A 25,966-nucleotide genomic window follows, 5' to 3' on the forward strand; every position below is an offset into this window, starting at 1 on the left:
ACAGTAAATACTGCAAACTTACAGTGATCATGTAGTTAACTTTTACATGACTATCTAGCATCAACTAAAATGTCAGCTAAAATTTTTTTTTTAAATCTACTGGACTAAAGTGTAAAAAAAAAAGCATTTCTACTCTCAATTTAGTGCAACCTCTTTTATATATTATCTTTGATTCATTATCTATTTATAAGTATAATTTTTCAGGACTGTCTATTTCTTAATCACTTTTAGAATATTAAATATTGTAGAATATTAAAATAAATAGAATATTTATTTACACTGTTTCATTACAACCCTATGTGATAAAATGATCATTACATATTGAACATTTTACTGATAATTAATAATCATTCACACTTCGGCTCTTTATAACTATAATGCATTATTAAAAATGAGAGGTTACAAAGCAGCCACGTTTCACTAAACAGATTCTTCATCTTCAAAACATTAGTTTTAAAAAGATTTTTGAAGTACATGCGATTACATGAGAAAATATAATGCCTGAATATTTCCCCAGCCTCTGTTTAATGATGCCTTGATGTAACAATTCTAAAAAAAAAACATGACAATATCCAGAATATCTACTTACAATATTCCTTTTTTGTTTCTACTGCACAACTGAATTTATAGTATTACACAAGCTAATTCACTCTGCAAGGTCTACTGTCATATCTCATTAGGAATTGGACTCGGATGGGAGAATAGCATTATCTTAGAATACACAAAGCTCCATCTAATTGGGCTTAAACAAGAACAGGAAGAAAGCTGGAGGCATATAAGAAGCATTTGATGTTAAATTGGAAACGAGAAGTGGTAAGCGCTGTGGAGCGCCTGTCATTTGTGCCTTAGTAAACAGGCATGATGGTGCACAGCTTTGTTGACACTTAGTCCTTGTTTCCAGGCTCAATAATGACATTGGCAAAGTAAACTATTCCTGCACTTGTGCTGCAAAAAAAAACCCTCATTACCCAAAAGATAGAAACAGCTGTAAATATATGAAGTAGTTACTGAGGTATAGTGGAAAAATGTTTTGTAGCTGAACTGCATGGATCAAGTGCCTTCCATTATTTATCAAGCTGTTTGGTTTGCTGTAAGCATGGTACTTTTGAAGTTTTTTTAACAGACTGTCTTTTCTGGTGAAATCTGGCTTGGGTGAGTCCCTGTCTTACAATTCAATGCAAAACATATCACTATATGAGCATTCTAATGAAACAATTGTACATTTCTTCCATATTTACCAGCATTTTATGTCATTCCTCATGGTACTACAGAAAAACACTCACAGATTAACATACATGTTATCTTCCTCAGAAATGCCTGCATTGAATCTTAAATTAAACTTAATACACAAAAGATTTTACCCCAAAGACAGCATACGTAGTTCATTAAAAACAAATATTAAATAAATAACCTGGAATGCACTTTCCCCTGAAGCACAAGTAAGCTGAATGGAAGTCAATCAAATCAAAGAAAAAAACACTTTTATAGCCTATGACTAAAGAAATCAAATCATCAATGCCATTACACAGAACTTTTAATCCAAGAACAATTGGAACGGCATTTTTTTTTTTTTTTACTTAATCCCTGGTGCTATCTGAAGAAAAACAGAGGTACGGGAATGCACATTAAAGATTAATAATAACTTTGTTTAATAATGACTTCATCCTCAAAGAGAACATGGAAAGAAATATATAAAATAAACGACATAAATAATCCACATCAAGTCTTTTTAAATTTCCAGATCAAAGTTCAATTCAAAATATTCGTTTTCAACACAGCAGGGAAAGGCTGAGCTTTGCACTGCACCGTGGCTTTCCAGGACCACATTGTGAGTAACGGTTAGAGGACAACAATGAACAACAGCGTGAAGCAACAGTGTGAAATCGCAATTTGAAGAACAAAAACTAAAATAACAAATGCGACATTCTGTTTGAATGCCAAGAAAAAGAAAAAAAAAACGATTCGGAACGCAGTGAAAGTACATTTAAAAGTAAAACTTGCAATGACTGAAGTTCATGAATGAGGAAAATTACCCTGTTTAGATTAGTTTCGATGAATGCAAATGAAAGTAAGTAATTTTACAAGATCAAGCACAACAAATCCTTCACATTTCTGTGCTAAAACCTCCTTTAACTGAATCTTTAATCCCGACCTGTGGGTTTGCTTTTTAATCATGAAACACCAATGTGTGAGCCAAGAGCAAAGTAAGTGCAAAGCACATTTTTCCTAATTTCTAAATGATAATGAGCATCTTTAGTAATCATGCTGTTTAGAATATCATCTACTCATTTCAGTAAGCATTTTCTTCTAGTAAAAGTGGTAGCTTAGTGCTTAAGGCATTGGTCTTTGGATCAGAAGTTCATGAGTTAAAATCCCAGCCTCACCAAACTCCCACTTCTGGGGCCCTAAGCAAGGCCCTTATCCACTCTGCTACTCACTTGTATCAATGAGACAAATGTTTGTCACTCAGGATTAGAGGTCGACCGATTCATCGTTTTTGCTGATTAACCGGCAAAAATCCATACCGTTTTTCCTTGTTAAATGAGCGCGGCCTCTAGAGGCGAATTACTGATGCCACGTGCCGTTTGCTTTTACACGTGAGACTGCGCGCTGCACAGAGTTCGCTAGATTATATTTATTATCTTTATTTTTTATATGTATTATAATGTATTTAATATATTATTATATGTATTAATACAATTATTATATAAATATTTAGTTTATTTATCACATTTGAGTGATTTTGGTTTTTTTTCATTATTTGTGCAAATCAATTTCAGTACCATTTTACATGTGTTATTATTTTTTTTAATCCAGTATCCATTTTAATCGATTGATTAATGAGTTATTGGTAAGTACGATTCAACCTAGCTATCGGTATCGGTAAAATAGGCCGACCTCTGCTCTGGATAAGAGCATCCGCAAAATGTCGTGAATGTTAAAGTTTAAGTAGATCCACAGCCTATACTAGGAACACTCACTGAACAGTCTACCTGCCCACTTCGGCAAATGTGAGCTTACACATGGCAACCAAAACAAACAAATGAAGAAAATGAAGTCTGAAGGGAAAAAATGGTTCTCCTTCAATCAATGCAGTCTGTAACAACGTACTTGGCTGACAAAAGTGAAACCTGATGTGACTTACTGCCATAACACATAAAACACATTCTCTGATGCTACATTTATCAATATGTCAGTTCAGAACAAATGCCGGAGGTCAGTTCTATTGATCATTTAAAAAAAGATAAAATCTAAAATCATGAAAATAATCTCATGATCCTTCCAGACTGAAATCCTTTCTTCCATTATTCATGCATGTGCAGTGTGTAAAATAGATCACATGACGGATTCATAGGGAATTAAATCCCAAAGGTACTCGGGCAGTAATTACATTAAATTACATTACCGCACCTGCCCTTGTAATAGAGACAGTGTGAAAGATTTTCAGGTTATATTCTGATGGCGCACTGTCCAGTGCTGTGCACAACTCAACATACAAAATAATGTGCTCAATATTTTCTCTTTTAATTGTGCAGAATTCTGTTTGTATGATATGTATTGTTTGATTTCTGACATAGAAGTGTTCTATAGTGGTATAAAAGTAGAGACCAAACTGCAGCGAGGCTTCTGGATCAACAGTCTTGTACCTTACAACTAGCCAGAGTTCAGCCCATATTTTGCCTTGAAAAAAAAGGCTTTCATAATGACACTGCACCTGGCATGTATGTGATAGATTAATTTTCTGTGGAGAGAGTAACTGGGAGACGTTGCTCATAATCATGATCCACTGCTCTGCTAATGAGAACAAAGACCAGTAAAATATTCATTAAAAGTGGCTCAGTCCATGCTGTGCATAAGAGGGGTGGAGAGCCAGAGGAGAGCTGAAGTAATTAGGAATGGCTGTGTTTGTAGCCGGTACTGTTTTTAGGTAGACGGTCTCAGGACAGCTGGATAGAAAAAGAGGAAAAGAGATTTAACAGCAGCAGAACTGAAGTGAAAAGAAACAAGGCAACACACTGGGGAAAAGGCTGCATGAGCTGGGAAAAACGAACATGAAAACGATGACTGCAAAATGTCCTCTGCTTGGCATGCAAAGCATTTTGAAAACATTTGTTAGTTCTGTTTATCTTGCTAATGCCAGCCTCCTCCACATTCACACCGATGGAAGACAAGCCGTGCGGCATAATCTAAGTAAAAATATCACAATAGAATGTGAGAGTGAAAAAATGCAGAAAAACAGAGACAGAGTCTGGGGTAATTTATGGCTAAAAAATTTTTTCTCTAGCATGACAAGCATCCAGTATAGAAGTCATTTTGTGCATGAAGGCAATCCACATTTCAAGCAATGTGCCATCATGTTTTTTTTGTTTTTTTTTTAGGTGTATATGTTGGAATCTATACAACACTTATTTTCCATTAACACAGTGCAGAAGGCGTTTTGGACACTAGCCCAATATACCAGAAATCTGTGATTAGTTCACTGCGTTTACTGCTCCATCTAGGCACTCGAAACCAGAGCTACTCAAAATAAAATATCTTATATTGGTTTCAATTTGCAGGTTTACATATTTATTGAGTGAGAGACTGTAAAGAAAAAAAAAACAGAATATGAACTGTCTGAAACATAAATCAGACATAACATATTAATAATGAAACATAGAAGCAGTTCCAATATGGTGTGTTATTCTTTCTCCAATACAAAGCACAGCCTCCTTGCTTCAAGGCAGCCAATATGCAGTATTCATTAAATCCTGAATTCTTATGAGGAACATTCACTCACTTCAATATCCTGGAAAGAGTTGAATTGACCTACATGGTAGCTCCTTCCTTGCCTTTATACAACTTTTCATACTTTCTTGCTATTCTTATCATATGAACATTACTGTAGATACTTCAAACCTGCAATAAACCCCAGAACTGCAGGCAGCATTGAGCAGAAAATTTTTTTTACGCTCTACCTGTTCAAAGTTGATTATTTAAGATGTTTACTAGAACAAGGCAAAAACATTTCTGATTTTACCATATTTTTGCTCAGCGACTTTTAATTCCCTGCATCCTGTATTTAAACTCTGATGTGTGTAGAAAAAAAAAAACTATTTGCTAGATGCTGCTGTAAAAATATCTACTACCACAAGAAAAAACATTGAGACAGACAGTAAAGAAAATCAATTCTACTGTCAACTACAGCCAGAATACATTTTGTTTTCTGTAGCTTTAATGGTTTAAACGATTCATACTTTATCACTGTAAAACTTTGCTTTGATTTCACCCCAATCCAATTTTAGTTAACGTGGACTTACCAAGACTGAACCCATAGTCAGACATAGCGAGGGAAATCTCCCAGGTGCCGTTATAAGCATCACACACACATCTTCCATGGCATGCATGAAGCTCTCAGCTTCACAATCAACAATTGCAGCTGAGCCTTCAGCTGTTCCACATGGGTAAATGTGAGAAATTGATACAGCCATAAATAGTGTAATGTGCTACACAGATTTACTATTTTGCACATTTATTGCACTGATTTACTTAGTGATTAAATCAATGGAATAAGTGTAGCATAAAAAAAGCACTAAAGATGAAAATGTAATTTGTAGTCTGTGTATAGCTGTTAATTGAGTGCTTTGATGCATAATTTGCTACACAAATAAAACTAAATTAACAGATGACGTTTTAAAATGTATTTTTTAAATTAGATTAACAAAATTGGGATGAGGATGAAACTGATATTGGTCAGTTTGAATACATTTAGCATTTCTACTCAGTGTTACTGTCTATGACATTATTAGCATATCTATAAGTACTGCATTATCAGAACAGTCAGTCCCACATCACATCAGCCCCATATGTTATACACACTATTGCTGCTGTATATTGTAAAAAACTTCTAAAATAACCTCTCTATCTTACATGAAGCACAATACTGCTATTGGCATTTACAATTTTACAGTTTTCTATCTCACATCTCTTAAATAATCTTAAATTATCATTTTGATTTCCGGAATTCTCTACTGTGCGTCAGCTCTGTTTCTCTTTTTTCTTTTATTTTAGGAAAAGCCCTTTATTCCTTGTTTTAAAACAGTGAGTAAGGGGCCATCGGAACTGCTAACACACAGTACAGTAAACACATTAAGGTACGTAATTTCTTTCATATGGCGAGCATCCAGCTCATTCAGTGTGTGAAGTGTGATGTGTAGTCAGTCTTTCTCCATCGCTAGTGATCAATATATCTGTAAACAAAAAGTTAGTTTGCTCTTTGACAGAGAAGATTCTAGCATTAAAGGAGTGCATTCAGAGTCTAGAGAGAAGTAGTGAGTGCACGAGCAGTCCTGGTTCTGCAAGGGAAAGTCTGGATGCCCTAGGTGGAGTTAGCATTCTCCCAATTCCGGAATTAGAGCCCTTGCAGCTGGGCGAGTGGTTGACCATTCGCGGCATAATCGCAAAGCCAAAGCTAGCGCTAAAGCTAAGGCTCACCTACGGGAGCACCATTCCTAGAGCGTCCAAAAGGTTTGCTCTAATCAGGTGAGCACCCGCTGAGAAACCTGAAAGATCTCTGGTTATAGAAGACTCTAATCTAAGGCACATACAATTAGCTATACCTTTAGGGGCACCAGCAGCACGTGTTAGGTACATACCGGGAGCCATTGTGCCAGACATTGCAGGACAGCTTAGGTTTTTAGGAAAGCATCGGTTCTCTAAGATGGTGTGTAAATTAGCGAAGGCAATGTCCAATGCTGTAATATGCTGGTGATGAAGCTTACAGCAGGTTATGGTCGCTAAATTGCTGGATGTCCTAATGGTGCTACAAAAACAATGTGGGCTTCATAGATAATTGGGGCGATTTTGAGGGAAAGGCTGTTTGGCATGTTAGAGCTGGATAGTATCCATCCCACCCGGGAAGGTGCTGCTTTCATTTCTTGTAGTATAGGTCATAGTCTAAGAACAGGACTAGTTAACCAGTGACTATCCAGAGCCAAGGCCTGGAAACAGACAGGCTAAACTGACCGTCTGCTAGCTGCACTGAGTCGTCACTCAGAATCCACAATATTTAGACTGTGTCTGTCTCCAGAGCGAAAACAAAATGTCGAAATTCTCAAAGTCTGTTTGAGTAACCCGAAAAACATTAGATTAAATAAGACTGAATGCACAGCCTCTGATCTAAAGACAGGTTTGTTGAATATTAGATTTTCTTTGGTAAAAAGTGCTGACTATAAACAAAATTATTACCGACCAAGAGTTATGTAATGTGTAATGTAATGTGTTTGACAGAAACGTGGATTAAACCGAACGAATATGAAGCATTAAATGAAGCGAGTCCTCCTGGGTATAGTTACATACAACGTCTAAATGGCAGAGGAGGCGGAGTCGCAGCTATTTGCAATAATAATCTAAGCATCACAGAAAAAACTAAATACAAATGTAACACATTCTTTAGACCATCATAAAATATTTTGCACTCGAAAGCAAGTCTAGTCAGTCAATTCTAATACTTATTATAGACCCCCAGGGCCCTACTCTGATTTTCTCATATGATTTGCAAATTCCATCACAAATTTAGTTTCTTCTTTAGACAGAGCATTAATGTTGGTGACTTTTTGATAATCAGAAAGGTTTCTTAATCAGAATGTTATAGGACCCACTTATAGTGTTCAACAAACTCTTGATTTAATACTAACATTTTTATTCCATATAAAAAATAGTCATTGTTCCACAGTCTAAAACTATTTCAGATCATTACCATATCTCTTTTAAAATCTGCCCCAGTCATAGCATCAGTACCTCACCACGTTACCGTGTTAAGTGTTAATTTACATCAAACCACTGCAGCGAGTTTTATCAATAATCTCCTGAAGTTATCGACATTAATTAGATCTCTGTCTGACCCCACAGAGCTTGACTGGGCCACTGAATGCCTAGAATCAACGTTCCGTTACACTCTAGATGATGTAGCTCCCCTTAAAACCAAATTGATCAGAAAGAAAAAATTATCACCTGAGTTTAATGATCATATGCGCACCTTAAAACAGACCATTCAGTAATTAGAACGTAAATGGCATGGAAGTAGAATCTCCTGAGTTATAGAAAAGCTCTTAGTGCTGCTAAATCAGCATATTTTGCTTACACCTACTTCAGTATAACATTTTTTGCATGTATCAGTCAGAATTTAGGCATAATCATAGAACAGAGTCAGTGCTGGTTTAAGTGGTAAATGCCTGTTATTGGCCTCAGATCAGGGTTTTGTCTCCTTACTTGTTTTGCTTATTCTTAGTGCAGCTTTTTAAACCATTGATCATACTACTATCCTCCTTGCTGCACTAGAAAATGTTGGAATAAGGGTAAGAATTGGTAAAGTTTGGTTTTCTGCCAGGATCTGTCTTAGGCCTACTGCTTCTCTCTTTATATATGGTGCCTCTGGTTGAAATTAGATGGAAACATGATATTAGCCTCCATTGTTATGCTGATACACAGAATCAGAAAGAGATCAGCTTAAAAGTGTGAAAAGGACATTAGACAGTGGATGCTTGATAACTTCCTTTTGCTCAACTCGGATAATACAGAAGTACTTTTACTAGGACCACATGCAGCTAGAAGTAAACTTTCTGATTACGTAGCATCTCTGGATGGTGTTTCTGTCTCAGTGTGTACAGCAGTCAAAGACCTTGGTTGATTATTGACACTAGTCTTTCCTTTGCGGCTTATGTGAATAACATTACCAGGATCGTCTTCTTTTACCTTAGAAATATTGCTAACATTAGAAATATGAAGTCGTTACAGGATGCAGAGAAACGTCTCTAGGTTACGTATGTAACCCTAGTTTCCTGAACAAGGCGCTGCGTTGAAACGCTCTGAAATAATGTGTGTAATCAGTCAAAAATTGGACACTGGCCCCCACTGGTAGGGAAAAGTCATGAGTAGAAAGTATAAAACGCATATGGAGAGAGGCAGCCTCAGCTTCTGTAAGGGAGAAGAAAGCGCTGCAGGGACGCCGGAGGTGTGGCATAGAGACGCAGCTCGAGTTTCTGAAAGGGAACGTCTCTAGGTTACATAGGTAACCCTAGTTCCCTGAGGGAACGAGATGCTGCGTCTCTATGCCACACCTCCGGCGTCCCTGCAGCGCTTTCTTCTCCCTTACAGAAGCTGAGGCTGCCTCTCTCCATATGCGTTTTATACTTTCTACTCATGACTTTTCCCTACCAGTGGGGGCCAGTGTCCAATTTTTGACTGATTACACACATTATTTCAGAGCGTTTCAACGCAGCGCCTTGTTCAGGAAACTAGGGTTACATACGTAACCTAGAGACGTTTCTCTGCATCCTGTAACGACTTCATATTTCTAATGTTAGCAATATTAGCAAAACGCTTCGGGAACGAGTGTCCAATCGCGCCAAACTGACCAGTCCCTGCCTAGTGTGTGTCTGTCAAACACAAATAGAGGAGGACTGAGAGGCCAAGAGTGGCACTGCGGTCTAGGTTATAGAACCTCACAAAGGTCAGCGGTGTGGACAACCTGCAGTGTTACATATGTCTTGAAGGGAAACTTCAGAGGAACAAGATTTTGAGGCAGCCACACTCCGGGTGAAGTGAGCTCTGACCCCGAAGGGAGCAGGGAGACCAGAGGACTCATAAGATTATGTGATGGCATCAACAATCCACCTGCTCAGAGTCTCCTTATTACCAGGGAGGCCTATCTTGGGAGGGCCATAGCAGACGAGCAGCTGATCGGTCTTTCTCCAAGGACTCGTCCTGTGGACATAGGTGTCCAGTGCGTGCACCAGTCAGAGCCGGGAAATTTTTTCCTGGTCTGGGGCCTGGAACAGAGAAGGATAGAATGCCTGTAATCTTACGGTCGTGGGACGCCCGAGGGCACCTTTGGGATGTAACCCATACAGGGATACAGGAAGGCAGTAGCCATACCTGGGGTAAACTCCATGAGGGAGGGGGCCACAGAAAGGGCCTGAAAGTCCCCTACTCTCTTGATAGAGCAGATGGCCAACAAGAACGCGGTCGTGATGGAAAGGTGCCTCGGGTAGAAGCTCGAAGAACGGGAGATCCCAACATGGAGGTTGCGACCCGGTGTCAGAGAGCGCTCATCCAGCTTACTGAGGGAGTCGGCCAAGTTATGTAGCTTGGCTATGGCGCAGGTCACAACCCCGAAAAAGCTTACTGCTTATTATCTTCATTATTATTATTATTATTATTATTATTATTATTATTATTATTATTATTATTTATTTATTTATTTAATTTTATTATTATTTATTATTTTTTACTACGAGGAGTGAGAGCACCCCCCTCGAAGAGTGCTCTCCGGGAGTGGAGCAATTGCATAGAAATGCGAGCAGAATGTGTGTGGCACAATAAGCGCAACGCAATATGTCTACAGTGCCTTCCTATTGAATATAGTTCTTACTGACAGTCAGACTGTGATCTCTGTGTGAAGTACAGCATTTTGAAAGATTTAAAAAAAAGAATCATTTATGCCACAGCATGGAGAAGCTTTAGATCAACAAATGTACAAACTACACAGTGTTTCATGTAGACATTATTCTGTACATCAAATTAAACAGTTTTCTTTTGGAAATGTCAATAGTGGGCAGAATATTTCTGTAAGTTAGTAAAAAGGTAAGTAAAAAACCCTGTTAAGTCTTAAATCATCAATTATTGAATCGACTTGTCCACCAAGCATCTGTAAATAAATATTGATATACAAGGTATATGTAATTGCCTTGTTCGAGGCACCCAGGCTAGAAAACTCTCATCTCCTGAATCATTAAAATTATTTTATCACATCAGAAGTAATTTTCTACCAAATCTTCTCTTTTAATGATGCAGCTGTAGTACAGCTTTTTTATGAGCTAAAAAATTTAATTCATGCTTTTCTTTCCCCAAACTCATTGTTTCCCACCCAGCTTGCCTAACATATCCAATGCAGTCATCCTGTGTCAGTGGCTTCCAAACAAAAGCAGATAGAAATAATATTGTTAGCAATAATTTCACACCAACTGTTACACTGCTTTCATGATAAGTTTGCACACCCCATGGATATTCATGATGTACTACAGATTACATAATCTGCTCAAAGTGCATGTCTGATTAACATCCTTCAGCTGTTTCTTTCCTGCACTGACACGATCTTAATTCTGACTGAGTTCCCATTCTGAATGAATTCACAGTCAATGTGTTACACATCATACCCCTGAGTATGCACCATTAAAAGTTCTTGCTGTTAAAACCGTACAATGGAAGTGCTAGGTCACAGCCCAAACACTGTTGGTGTGGCTTTTAAGAAATGAGAAAGGGGGGAAAAATCAGTTCCTCACTTTCTTTATGTCTAATTTTCCTTCACTTCCCTTCCACCATTTTGGACAAAGGTGAAGCAGAATTGCCCTTGTGTCTCCTGATTAAATTACCATACAGTCTGTCTATACCAATCTGAAAGCAAAATAAAGATGGTACTTGATGAGAATTTTCATTATCTGCCAAAACTCCTACCTTTTCAGTGCTTGCTTTTTTCTTTGATGAATACAACGTCAACTTGTATGATATACCATCCACTCAAATACTACTCAAAAGATCTAAGTATAATAATAATAATTAATTATTTTAATCTGGAGAAGCATTACCCATTACAGTTTGCACTGAGAGATAAAAGATAATGTGATACTGTAGGTTTCTTAGCTTTACAAAGATGGTTACAAAGGAATACAGTCTGTATCCCTTAGTGGGATTTTTTTTTTTCCATTCATCTTTTTGATGATTTATCTTCCTCACAGCAGAATAACATATTAGCTTTATTTCCTGTCTCGATCCCTTCTGAGCACGCATGCTTTGACTAATTCCTTAAGTTTTAAATAAATTGTCACAGTAGTCGGGCATTTCATCAAAGATTAATGAAGCGACCTGCAGCATCAGTAGCACTGCAGCTTACTTTTATTCACTGCAAACTGCAGAATTCATCTGGCCCAATTAAATCAAATTACAGCAAACCTTCCCATGGTCACCTTCAATTCGTTTCTCAGCACTTCACTTAATTAGAGTTTGCGTTCGGCTGGGCATCCCAAAAGGTGCATCTGAGTGGCGTTGAGTGCAAGATGGAGTGCACAGAGGCCAGTTGTGCTTTTCATAGCCTGTCGACAACCACCGTCTCTTTGGGTGCTTTGAAATGAGATCAGAGCATTGAGATTTGCCTTTTTGATAACATTAACTTTTACTCTGAAACTTATTTTTCCTCCTTAGCCCACATGCCTCTTGGACCCATCCCCTCAACAAACAGGATTGCTAAGTACAGTAACAAAAATGATTTTTTAGCGAAATGTAATTCAAAGGATGTACATTATTGTACATAAACAAACGAAACAACATACAGGATGCCATTAGAACTAAGATCCTACATATATTTAGTATTAGAAGGTACTAGATTGGCATATAGTACTACGACTTATGGGATTTAAAAGCAGGTTTCTTGCCAGACAACTCATCATTAGAGAGTGGCATGAAGAATCTGAACAACATCTGAATCTAGTTGACTGCATTTCTAAATAAAATACTAAATGAGGCATAAAAAAAAAAACATAAAACAAAGTTAAAAACAAGATGTGTACTGTAACACTAATGGCGTATTTTATTTTTTTTACCAGTCCTAATAGGTGTATCATTATGTGAGTTCTCAGAAAAGGCTTCTAACCGTGAAACAGTGGGGCGGCTGCTGAGAGCCAATTATTCTGGTGTCGAATGTTTCTCGGTGTAAGAAGTGGAAGCTCTGCAGCACCAAAAAAAAAACATTTAAATATGCAGTCATATATCTGTTTGGACATGTCTCAAGCCTTGTAATTATGCATAGGTACACGCTGGAAAATTGTCAACTATTACTCCATATACCACTATTATTCAGGCTGATGGAGTAAATTTTAATAAAACCAATTTCATTAAATATAATCAAATGCTAATGTGAACGATGTTGTCAGGTCATTTTAACTAAAGATGACACCTTTTCAAGACAATACAAATGTAGACATTAGCCATTCCAAATCACAGGTACAGCTAAAAACGTTTACAGAAACAATGTCCAGACATAACAAGTGAGTGAAGAGACAGAGGAAGATTCTGTGACAAAAACAAATACGTCATTGCATCACTTCCTACCTGAAGGTAGCCTTAAGGATCTGGCCTGTGGTGATCTCCTTGGTGCGGTTGTCATAGCCATAGAAGACGTCTCCAAATGTGGTTTGATTAGCTGGGATGCCTGCAGTCTCGCCACAGTCCACTCTCTCAGTGCAGGATTCAGACAGGGGAAGACATGTGCGACCATCCGCCCCACGCTTATAATCCTCGATGCAGCTACAGAGGTGGCATTGGAATTCATATTTTATTTTAGACTCTGTATTGCAAGTCAGTGTCAGAAAGTAGAGAAACACAACAGCAAAATCATTGACAAAGAAAGAAAATTTACACCAAGCATTAAGAAGCTAATAAATTAATTGTTTTTAGCATAAAACATTTTTTTTTAATCTGAGGATTGTAAATTGCAGGGGTGGACAGTAAAGATGTAAATGTAATTCATTACTGTACTTAAGTAGTTTTTTTTCACAAATTTGTACTAAACTGAAGTATTTGCATTTGGGAAAACTTTAACTTTACCTCATTTTGAAGTCAAATATCAACAACATTTAGCAAAATAAGTTGTTCCTTTTTATTTATGAGTGGATAAAAACATAACTGGTTAAGCCACCAATCAGGGTAGAGCTTGAGGTTTGGCTTGTTTTGACTGGCACTTGGTGATTCATCTGCTTAGCATGAACATACAGTTCAGTGTCAGATCAACAGGAGGCAAATCATTTTTAAAGTAATAAATGATGGAATAAACTCCTGACTTCCTGACAACCGTTGCCTCAAATGTGTCATTTTTTAAGTAGTTGAAAAAAGGTTTTGGGCACATGCTAGTTTTAATAGATATCAATCAGTGTGACTTATTAATATCATTCTATAAATAGATTTTTTATGGTAAGAGTACATTTTAGTCTTTTCCACAAAAAACTGAGTTGATTAATCAACAGTCTTATGACAAAAAAATGATAACACGAACATTATAGCCATAATAAATCATAGTATTTTGGATACTCTAAGTACATTTGAAGGCAAATACGTTTGTACTATTACTCGAGTAAAAGTTCAAAGGAAGCACGTTTACTTTTATTGGAGTAATATTTTACCATGTGCATCTCTACTTTAACTCCACTACATGGTTCGCGTACTTAATCCACTACTGTTAAATTGGGAATTTAAAGGTTTAAAGTTTCTATCAAAATGAATCTGACTCTCTTCAGAGCGCATTGCCAAGTTAAAAGGAACAGGGAGTCCATGACTGACAAACATAATATAAAAATGTAACCTGTGAGAATCCACCATGTTTATATGACAAAACAAAACAAAAATCTACATTAATCAGGTGGTTCATGGCCTTGTCCAAAAAAAAAAAAAGAAGGAGGTCATGGCTTGGCCCAGAGGTAAGCTCAGAACACACAGCTTTAGTAAACATGGAAGCATGGTAGCATAAAGGTCCCTGCAGTTTATTCGGATTTGCAATGTGTTCGCTCCATTATGATTATAGCTGGATTGTGAAAACCTCTCTGTTTAAGTGCTGTACAGTGCTCATGGAGTGTAGAAAATGTCTATAGCTTGTGTTAAAAGCAAACTCCACTTGCAATAAAAAAGTAGTCTTAAGTATGTACAGTATATTATCCCTTGACATTTTGATACTGTCAAAGCCTTGGATGGTAAAAATATATAGTGTTCCTGAACAAAACTGTTATATTATTTACTGTTTAACTTTTAAGAACATGAATTTCACATTTTCACATTCATTTAGTAGCATAATATTTGTATATATATATATATATATAAGTATGTACAGTATATTATGCGCTGACATTTTGATAGTGTCAAAGCGTTGGATAATAAATATATAGTGTTCTTAAGCAAAACTGGTATATTATTTTCTGTTTAACTTTTAAGAGCATGGATTTCACATTTTTACATGCATTTAGTAGCATAATATTTCTCAAAAGAGTGCTAAAAAAAAGCAAATAAAATACTCATTTCAAATGTATTATTATTCAGCAGCTTGGAAAATAGTATTTGATCCACCAACTGAACCAATGAACTGAGGCTGAAAAGTGTAAAAAATAGGAATTGATGAATCAAGTGTTCTTTCCCAAGCTGCCAAATAAGTGTGGAAGCCAGATAAATTGACAAATTTTCCATGATTAATGTGATAATTAGGCTACATCTGCAGCAATGCTAGACTACACTGATGCTTTCTACAGTTGACAAGCCAATACTTAATTTTTTATTCTGCACTTCACACAGTTAACTCTGCATTCATGTAATTTAATATAGCCATGAAATAAATTAAAGCGATTCATAGTTATGGAATATATATATATATATATATATATATATATATATATATATATATATATATATATATATATATATATATATATATATATATATATAATTTAAAATCTCTGGAATGTTCTTCAAAAGCAATTTAAAATACATAAATATATCATATATATATAAATATATATATTGATTATATATATTGATTAGGAAAGCCACACACCTGTTTAAATAAGACCTTACAAATCACAATGCATGTCAGAGCAAATGAGAATCATTAAGGTAAAAGGAACTGCCTGAAGAGCTCAGAGACAGAATTGTGGCAAGGCACAGATCTGGCCAAGGTTCCAAAAAATTTTTTGCTGCACTTAAGGTTTCTAAGAGCACAGTGGCCTCCATAATCCTCAAATGGAAGACGTTTAGGACGACCAGAACCATTCCTAGAGCTGGCCGACCGGCCAAACTGAGCTATCGGGGGAGAAGAGCCTTGGTGAGAGAGGTAAAGAAGAACCCAAAGATCACTGTGGCTGAGCTCCAGAGATGCAGTCGGGAGATGGGAGAAAGTTGTAGAAAGTCAACCATCACTGCAGCCCTTCACCAGTGGGGCTTTATAGCAGAGTGGCCCGACGGAAGCCTCTCCTCAGTGCAGGACACATGAAAACCCGCATGGAGTTCTCCAAGATGGTGAGAAATAAGATTCTCTGGTCTAATGAGACCAAGATAGATCTTTTTGGCCTTAATTCTAAGCGGTATGTGTGGAGAAAACCAGGCACTGCTCATCACCTGTCCAGTACAGTCTCAACAATGAAGCATGGTGGTGGCAGCATCATGCTGTGGGGGTGTTTTTCAGCTGCAGGGACAGGACGACTGGTTGCAATAAAGGGAAAGATGAATGCGGCCAAGCACAGGGATATCCTGGACAAAACCTTCTCCAGAGTGCTTTGGACCTCAGACTGGGCTGAAGGTTTACCTTCCAACAAGACAATGACCCTAAGCACACAGCTAAAATAACGAAGGAGTGGCTTCACAACAACTCTGTGACTGTTCTTGAATGGCCCAGCCAGAGCAATGACTTAAACCCAATTGAGCATCTCTGGAGAGACCTAAAAATAGCTGTCCACCAACGTTTACCGTCCAACCTGACAGAACTGGAGAGGACCTGCAAGGAGGAATGGCAGAGGATCCCTGAATCCAGGTGTGAAAGACTTGTTGCATCTTTCCCAAAAAGACTCATGGCTGTATTAGATCAAAAGGGGGCTTCTACTAAATACCGAGCAAAGGGTCTGAATACTTAGGACCATGTGATATTTTAGTTTTTCTTTTTTAATAAATCTGCAACAGTGTCAACAATTCTGTGTTTTTCTGTCAATATAGGGTGCTATGTGTACATTAATGAGGAAAAGAAATGAACTTAAATTATTTTAGCAAATGGCTGCAAAATAAAAAAGAGTGAAAAATTTAAGGGGGTCTGAATACTTTCCGTACCCACTGTATATATATATATATTCCATAACTATGAATCGCTTTAAAAAATAATAATAATAATAAAAAAAAAATATATATATATATATATATATATATATATATATATATATATATATATATATATATATATATATATATATATATATACAGTGAGGAAAATAAGTATTTGAACACCCTGCTATTTTGCAAGTTCTCCCGCTTAGAAATCATGGAAGGGTCTGAAATTGTCATCGTAGGTGCATGTCCAGGGTGAGAGACATAATCTAAAAAAAAAAATCCAGAAATCACAATGTATAATTTTTTAACTATTTATTTGTATGATACAGCTGCAAATAAGTATTTGAACACCTGTCTATCAGCTAGAATTCTGACCCTCAAAGACCTGTTAGTCTGCCTTTAAAATGTCCACCGCCACTACATTTATTATCCTAAATTAGATGCACCTGTTTGAGGTCGTTAGCTGCATAAAGACACCTGTCCACCCCATACAATCAGTAAGAATCCAACTACTAACATGGCCAAGACCAAAGAGCTGTCCAAAGACACTAGAGACAAAATTGTACACCTCAACAAGGCTGGAAAGGGCTACGGGGAAATTGCCAAGCAGCTTGGTGAAAAAAGGTCCACTGTTGGAGCAATCATTAGAAAATTGAAGGAGCTAAACATGACTGTCAATCTCCCTCGGACTGGGGCTCCATGCAAGATCTCACCTCGTAGGGTCTTAATGATCCTAAGGAAGGTGAGAAATCAGGCCAGAACTACACGGGAGGAGCTGGTCAATGACCTGAAAAGAGCTGGGACCACCGTTTCCAAGGTTACTGTTGGTAATACACTAAGACATCATAGTTTGAAATCATGCATGGCACGGATGGTTCCCCTGCTTAAACCAGCACATGTCCAGGCACGTCTTAAGTTTGCCAATGACCATTTGGATGATCCAGAGGAGTCATGTGAGAAAGTCATGTGGTCAGATGAGACCAAAATACAACTTTTGGGTCATAATTCCACTAAACGTGTTTGGAGGAAAAAAGATTGATGAGTACCATCCCAAGAACACCATCCCTACTGTGAAGCATGGGGGTGGTAGCATCATGCTTTGGGGGTGTTTTTCTGCACATGGGAGATGGCGACTGCACCGTATTAAGTAGAGGATGACCAGGGCAATGTATTGCGAGATTTTGGGGAACAACCTCCTTCCCTCAGTTAGAGCATTGAAGATGGGTCGAGGATGGGTCTTCCAACATGACAATGACCCGAAGCACACAGCCAGGATAACCAAGGAGTGGCTCTGTAAGAAGCATATCAAGGTTCTGGCGTGGCCTAGCCAGTCTCCAGACCTAAACCCAATAGAGAATCTTTGGAGGGAGCTCAAACTCCGTGTTTCTCAGTGACAGGCCAGAAACCTGACTGATCTAGAAAAGATCTGTGTGGAGGAGTGGGCCAAAATCCCTCCTGCAGTGTGTGCAAACCTGGTGAAAAACTACAGGAAACGTTTGACCTCTGTAATTGCAAACAAAGGCTACTGTACCAAATATTAACATTGACTTTCTCAGGTGTTCAAATACTTATTTGCAGCTGTATCATACAAATAAATAGTTAAAAAATCATACATTGTGATTTCTGGATTTTTTTTTTTTAGATTATGTCTCTCACAGTGGACATGCACCTACGATGAACATTTCAGACCCCTCCATGATTTCTAAGTGGGAGAACTTGCAAAATAGCAGGGTGTTCAAATACTTATTTTCCTCACTGTATATATATATATATATATATATATATATATATATATATATATATATATATATATATATATATATATATATATATATATATTTTTTTTTATTATTATTATTTTTTTCACATGTATTAATGATGTCATATTTATGTATTTTAAATTGCTCTTGAACAACATTCCAGAGATTTTAAATATGAGGTTTCTCCAATATAGCATGACATTGCCATTGATCACTATATATTAATAACTTGAAGTTATTCTAGGTGATTGATTGAGACAGTTTCATATCATAAAACGCTTCAGATTCTTCACTCTGTGACTCACTTTGGAAATCACTTTGGGCATGACCAACTATGGAAGCTCACATGACACCATGTCCAGAGGTCCAGAGATGGGAAGTGATAAAGTTCATATACTTCATTATTGTACTTAAGTAGATTTTTCTGGTATCTTTACTTTACTTCACTACTTACTTTTTGAAAAACTTTCACTCATTAAAATTTTCACACAAATATTTGTACTTTCTACGTATTACATTTTCAAACCAGGCTCAATACTTTATTTTGAATCTATCTGATGACCATATTTTTCCAGAGTGCCGTTTTCAGCCAATCAGCCTATTTCTTGTTATTGCGTAGCTTTTTTTTAACCTACCAATGGTGTATAATTTCCTGGCTATCACCACATACGTAGCAGTACGAATCTAACAATGAGCAAGGCAGAAGGGAACAAGAAGTATGGCTAAAGATGTAAACATGACTGAGAACAGAGACATTCCTAATACCACGATCCCTACCGCGATGGATCGGCAGCAGAACTCCGCTTCGGATTTTACCCGGAAGCTCGCTGCCGCTACTCATGGTTCAAACTAGCATGCGAGCACGGCTGCGCCAACCCCCCCCCCCCCCCCCCACCCGAAAGCCTGGTGGATTTCCCGGCTTGTTTCTCCGGCGAGATGGCCGAGTGGGGGGATTCCTATGGCCACGGAAAGGTCGTCGTACCGCCGCCTGGCCACGAAGAGGTCGTCGTTCAGCCGCCTGGCCGCGAGAGGGATGTCGAACCGCCGCCTGGCCGCAAGAGGGACGTCGTACAGCCGCCTGGCCGCAAGAGGAACGTCAAACCGCCGCCTGGCCGCTAAGGGGACGTCCCCAGGCTCCTCAGGACGTCTTCGTCAAGGGCGTCGCTCTGTTCTGGAACTCCGTGGTGGACGTAACTCTGCCCCAGATCTCCGCAAGGGAAATCGCGCTGCCTTTGGTCCTTCACGGCGTTCCCTGGGTTCTTGGGGGTGCGTTCCAGGCCTTCTCCTTCGACCCTGGATGGTTGCCAAAGCCTTCCTCGGAGTGCCCTGGCCTGCCTGGTGTGGGTGGTTTTGGGGCGTTAGGTGCCGCCCCTGGAGGGGGGGGTTATCAGGAATCCCCCCTTTGGCAGCTGTCATGCTGCCTCGCTCTGCCGCTTCCGGCATTAACAAGAGACAGGTGTCTCTCGTTACCGATTCATCTATATAACCTCTCATTCATATCTCACTAGTGTCGGACCTACTAGTTGACTACGGACACCGACCTTGCTCGAGGCTGCCAGCATTCCACGCTGGTTCTAGGAATTTCTCACATTCCAAGGATTACTCATGTTGGACTCGACCCGCGTTACAGCTCGTATACTCTCAATGAACATGATAGAGCTACTTCTGCTTCCAAATCATGGTCTGTATCCGGACAGAACTATGGTTACTGATAGAGGTCGACAAATATGGGTTTTTGTCTGAGCTAATGGTAGGGCAGACAATGGCTGATATTTGATTCGATTTTCTTTTTTCCCCCTTTCAAGCCATAATATCATAATATCTTTAATTAATAAGATGTGATACATAATTTTGCTTAAAATTAATTATTATTAAAAAAAAATTGCTTTAACCTGTAAGCCTTTGACACAGCTTTTGGGACTCACAGCTGAAAATGCCCTACCTAATTTTAAATGTTCCTGACAAAAATGTGCTACAAAGACAATTTAGATATATTTGGAAAGAGGACACTTTGAGCTATACAATGATTCAAAGTGGATATTGCTCAAAAAGATATTAAGTTATTGATGTTGACATATCATGGATATACATTTCCTGCATTGAACATTATTTTTATTTCATATATAAATACATGTCTCAAGAGTTTATATTTCAAATTTATGAAGATTGTCATGACAAATGAGATGCCATTTATCTGAGACTATGTCTGATCATTTTCTCCCTTTCCCTGTTTAAGAGCCACCTGCTAAACTCAGGTGGCTACTCATACTCTCTCCATATAGTCTGCATATAAATTAATGGCTGACCATTAAAGGCTATATTGTTATACATGTTTGGCAACTGATATTGATTTGCCATTCATATTCATGGCCAGGTAGCCAGACAAGCTATTGTTTTACAGTCATGGCTATTCATATTAATGTACGGCCATTCCAATCTCAACAATTTACACACACACACACACACACACACACACACACACACACACACAAACAGTTACTTTTCAATTATTTCTCTTACAAATACAAACAGCCAATAAAACGTATAACATCATATGAATCTATAAAGGGAGATACATTGTAACTTACAGATGTAAAATAGATTTAAAAAGATTTTCCATCCCCATGCAGATCTCCAAGTCTCTGTTGTTACCAAGAATATGATAGCTCATAGCTGATCCTCATAGCTGATTTGTGAAAATCTCAGATAAAACAATTTATTTGACTGGTTATTTTTTCCTTAGTTTTCTTTTTTAGTAAACAAAGTTCAGTTAGCACAGCTGGAAACAGCTGTTTGTGCAGAACCGAAAGCTGCATCTACTTCCTGGTTCGTCACTGCATGTGCTACACTGTTTGACTACTAAGAGTTTCTAAAGAGTAATAAAACTTAGAACTCGCCCACATGGGGAATAAAAAAACCTCCCATATATTGTTAGAATCCTGCACTCATTGGCTACATTTTTCATTTTCCATCAATCATTTTGTTTCCATAATGCTACTGGATGGAAATAAAAGTTTTTAAATGATAGGTGTTGCAGAGCAGAATGTCACAACACCTGCCTATAGAGTGAATACTGAAGCCCGAGATTCCGCCTCTTTTACTGTGTTTTTTAATTTTTTTAGTGGGTGGTCTCATTTGTTTTGTAACACTATATTTTACCAGCCATATTTGTTTTTTTACCACCAAGATGCTGTTTTTAATTTAAAGTTATTCTGAAACATATACAAACAATACACCAATTGAAATACTGTGACGTAAACAAAAGAATAACCATCTAAATTACAACACTCTTGCTTGGTTGGAGCAAAAATGCTTTATAGCTTGTTGTTCAGTGGACCCTTATCTTTCCTAATAAACCGGGATTTGCAGCAGTGGATGCGTTTGTGACTCATTATTACAATAATAATGAAAGTAGTGCATTTTTTTAAGCATGTTGTTGGTGTGTACTACTTCAGCAAATACATTCATTATACGTTTTCCTTTGAAAAAAATAGTGATCTAAAATCGCTGCTTGAGTCTTAGATGTTTAAAATGATGTAAAGGTAGTCATGGTTACTGTTCTCCCTTTTTATTTATTCTATTGCTAAACATTAACACCTGAGAACAATGGGATATCGGTCGTGCTGGTGCGGCACTTAAGGCTAAAAGGTTAATTATTGAACAACAAAAGCCTCTCTAATCAGTGCCCTGATTACCAGGCTTTTGTACCTGTGCCTACCTGTAGGCTAAACTACAACTTTTTAAAGGTTCACTAACAATACAGTTCCAAAAAGTTACTCTGGTTTTTCCTGCAGCATCGCTGGTCGACCTCTTGTTACTGACCATTATACTAAAGCTACTACGAGGTGGACATGATATTTTACCACTGTTTAAGGGGGCTGCTCACACAGGAGGAGGAAAAGATAAATGACAAGGATTGTGGTGATGCTAACTCTGACACACTTGATTTAGACATAAAGGAAAGAAAGAAAACTTATTTGTCAGGCTTACAATCTAGACCCTCGAGCATGAATGACTTGTCCTCCCAAGCTGAGCATTATCTGCGCAAAGCAACTTCATAATTGGGCTTGGTTTAGCCGACAGCCCAAGATGCCAAGGTAACAGAGAGAGACCTCTAATAACAGGGAAAGGCTGCTACCTGCTCAACCCATCACATAGGCAATTCCTGCACTCCATGCCTGCCTGCATAAAAATTATTAAATTGGTCCAACCCCTTGAAGAGTAAGCTACATACAAAAGAATATTCCAAGTTACAGATTCAGGGAATATGGATGAATCTCTAGCAATCGAGTCTTCAGTGGCTTTTCATCTCAAGCCAAACTGCAATTCCGTTCCTCTAGGCTCACTGAATGTGAAGACTGTCATAATACCAAGCCGAGATTTTGGAGGAGATCAAACAACAGCTTGACATAGTAATGCAGAAACTCAGTGCTATGGGAGAAAATTTGTGTGGTGAATGACTTAATTCTGACCTCCTCCTCTGATGCAGCTCAGGGCTGTGGCAGTGTAATGGGCTAGGCTGTGACAGGAGAGTGTTATGGATAAACCTGGCATGCTTGGGTGAAGCTCAGAAAGCAGAAGTTATGGGCACCGTGTAAAAATGTGATTTTAATAAAGGTCTGTTTGGGCCACCCATTGAGAAATTAAAGGAAACCAAAACTCACAGGGAAGCAAGATGATGAGGCATTCAATAATTCTTTACCATGCAAGCAAGCACAATGAACCTCTAAGCCAGCTTGGCAGGGTTTTGCAGCAGAGGTGGCAGTAAAAAGCAAGGCCAATGGGGTTGAAGTCAAAAGCCTGCTCACAGCAGCCAGAGAGCCGGAAAACAGTGGATGGCTCACAACCATTTGGTAAACATTGGGGGGGCGGCATACACAATTGTATTCTGTCTGTCCACCTGTAAAGGAAAGAAATGCAGCCCCTTGTTCTAAAATGTGTAGGGACTCTCTATGTAATATCAACTCAAGTTCAGAGTTATGTTCTAAAGTCTCACCAAGCAGTCACTACTTGGCTTTTGGGTATTGATATGCATGCACAGTTCATTTGTGCATTGCTTATAACTATTGCTTTATGGGGATATAGACTTTCTGTGGCTAATGGAGCATAGGCTCACGCATTGAAGCCTGAAATGTAAACTTTTTTTAAAATAATAAGTAATCAGAGTAGTGCTAAAGTCGAAAAAACAGCAAGGCCTTAAAACTGCCATTAATTTATAATTCCAAAGAAAAGAACAAATTCCTTTACCGAGTTTGTTTCTTTACATGTTAAACTAACACCTAGAAAATTTATTTAAAATGCTGACACAAAGAATGCTGATTGATTTGCCAAAACATTTGGTGCCTGTCTGGGTCCTTAATATGTAATTTGAGAGAACAGCAAGTTCCAGGAATCATGACCAGCTGTTTGTGTCTTGGGCCAGTCCTCAAATAGGGGAGCCAATATTTTGCCAGTGGCTGTCACACTGCAATGTAGAAGTCATATTCGCGGCATATAAATGTGCAGGATTTCAACCAACGGCCCAGTCCAAAAACTACATAATGGGCTCTACTCAAAAGAATTTTGGTTTAAGGTTGGGCTGCGCCACACACACGTGAGGTTTTAAAGCTCTGCTGCGTCTGAGCCATTCTTAGCGCATGCTGGGTGCTAGAAACCAATTGGACCCCATATAATGTTTATAAATGTGCAATTTTGCCATTTGCTCCCCATTAGCTACATTTTACTCAACTCTGAATACGGCCCTAAAAATGTTCCCGTGTGTTGTAAGATGCCACCAACATGCAGCTTTAATTGCAGATTAGGTCAAATGCAGCAGAGACAGAATTTCACCCAGCTGACCTTTAAGACATTTTGATAAAAGGTTTTAATATACTCATTGATCCTACCAATTGTATAAAGGAAAGTGTTTAATGATTGAAAATGTTTAATATGTAAGCAACACAAACTAAACGCCCACTCTAAAAAGAAAACCTGTATACCTCTCTTTCATGATGAAAGCAGAATAGTGCAGAAAACCATGCAGATACAGATCAAGGTAAAGTTGGAAATGCCTTGATACAAGAAGCAAAAGAAAAATGGCCAGATCATTCGAGCTATCAAGAAATATATATAATAACTCAAATAATCACTCCATGTAACTCGAAAAGCATTTTGCATGCACAAAACATCTAATCAAGAAAAAAGTAGAACCTGATGTCACCTTCTGCTGACTTCACCCCTTCACTTTAAGATTTGTCATGTTGTGCATTTTGAGATGCTGTTTTTTTTTACAACCACAAAATGGTTGTAAGAATGCTTATTTGAGAATGTAAAAATGCTTATTTGAGTTTCTATACACTTCTAGTCAGGCCATGGCAGTCTCTTTTGATTCATTAACAAGATATTTTAGCCCGCAACTCTCATAATACAGCATGGTCTTTTGCACCATTCTGTGTAATCCCTAAAGAATGCTGAGTTGGAAATTCCCAGGAGATCAGCAGTTTTTGAAATCAAACCAGCCCATCTGGCACCAAAAACCATGCCAACCTACAGAAATCACAGTTCCCAGGTGTAAAACTCCCGACCTTTACCTGCGTAAATTACTTATTGTGCTGTTTCCACAGCTACAGAAGCGATACAATTTACCCCCTTACGATGCAGTACGTTGGAAAAAATTTGGCTATGCAATTCAGTATGGTACAGATATTTCACATTTATTTTTTTCTTTCAGACAAATTATTACGAATTTACTTATGTGCCTTCTGACTTCTAACGCATGGCCCTTTCACAAACAGGCCTTTAAGTGCAAAATAAAGAAAAAATATGGAATAAAATCAGACGTTCTTTTTCATGTTCTGTCTCCAGGAAGATGCAGCTCTACCTCTGCCATGTTAATCTATATTCTAGGTGACTCTCAGGACACGCTTGAGAAACAGTTTAGCTGGGAGAAACTAATCCACATATAAAATATTGGTCATGAATTATTGGTATTTTTCTAATAATTATATATAAATAAAGTTTTTTTTTTTTTTTTAACCGATGTAAATAAGTTAAAAACAATGCATCATACAAATGCCAACTTGTATCCTTTGCACACTTTGATGCATTACATTGCTAACTTTTTTTCCGTTGCATCGAAGTAAATCAGCATATCTTGTAACTTCTGTATAAATAAAAGCATCTGTTCTGCTGTACATTTGTAAAAATTATTAGCATATCAAACTGCTGCTCTGTTTTTTAACACTGTATTGATAGTTGCTTCATTATTACCTTTAAAACAGTGAGTTAATTGCAGAGTTATTACAGAACAAAAGCCACCTACAGATGATCAGAAGCACAACTGC

The 25,966-nt window shown here is 37.9% G+C and overlaps 1 protein-coding gene across 6 annotated transcripts in view; it reads right to left on the bottom strand.

The window, feature by feature from the left end:
• Positions 1-25,966, bottom strand: part of astn1 (astrotactin 1) — a 286,126-nt gene that overhangs the window by 112,313 nt on the left and 147,847 nt on the right. For all 6 annotated transcript variants that reach the window (XM_083541649.1, XM_083541648.1, XM_083541646.1 and 3 more), the window contains one exon: positions 13,144-13,338. In XM_083541649.1, coding sequence (XP_083397775.1) covers positions 13,144-13,338 — 195 coding nt within the window. The remainder of the gene's footprint in view (positions 1-13,143; positions 13,339-25,966) is intronic.

This window comes from Silurus aristotelis (genome assembly GCF_946808225.1).
Source record: "Silurus aristotelis genome assembly, chromosome: 5".
In the NCBI taxonomy this organism is placed as follows: domain Eukaryota; kingdom Metazoa; phylum Chordata; class Actinopteri; order Siluriformes; family Siluridae; genus Silurus; species Silurus aristotelis.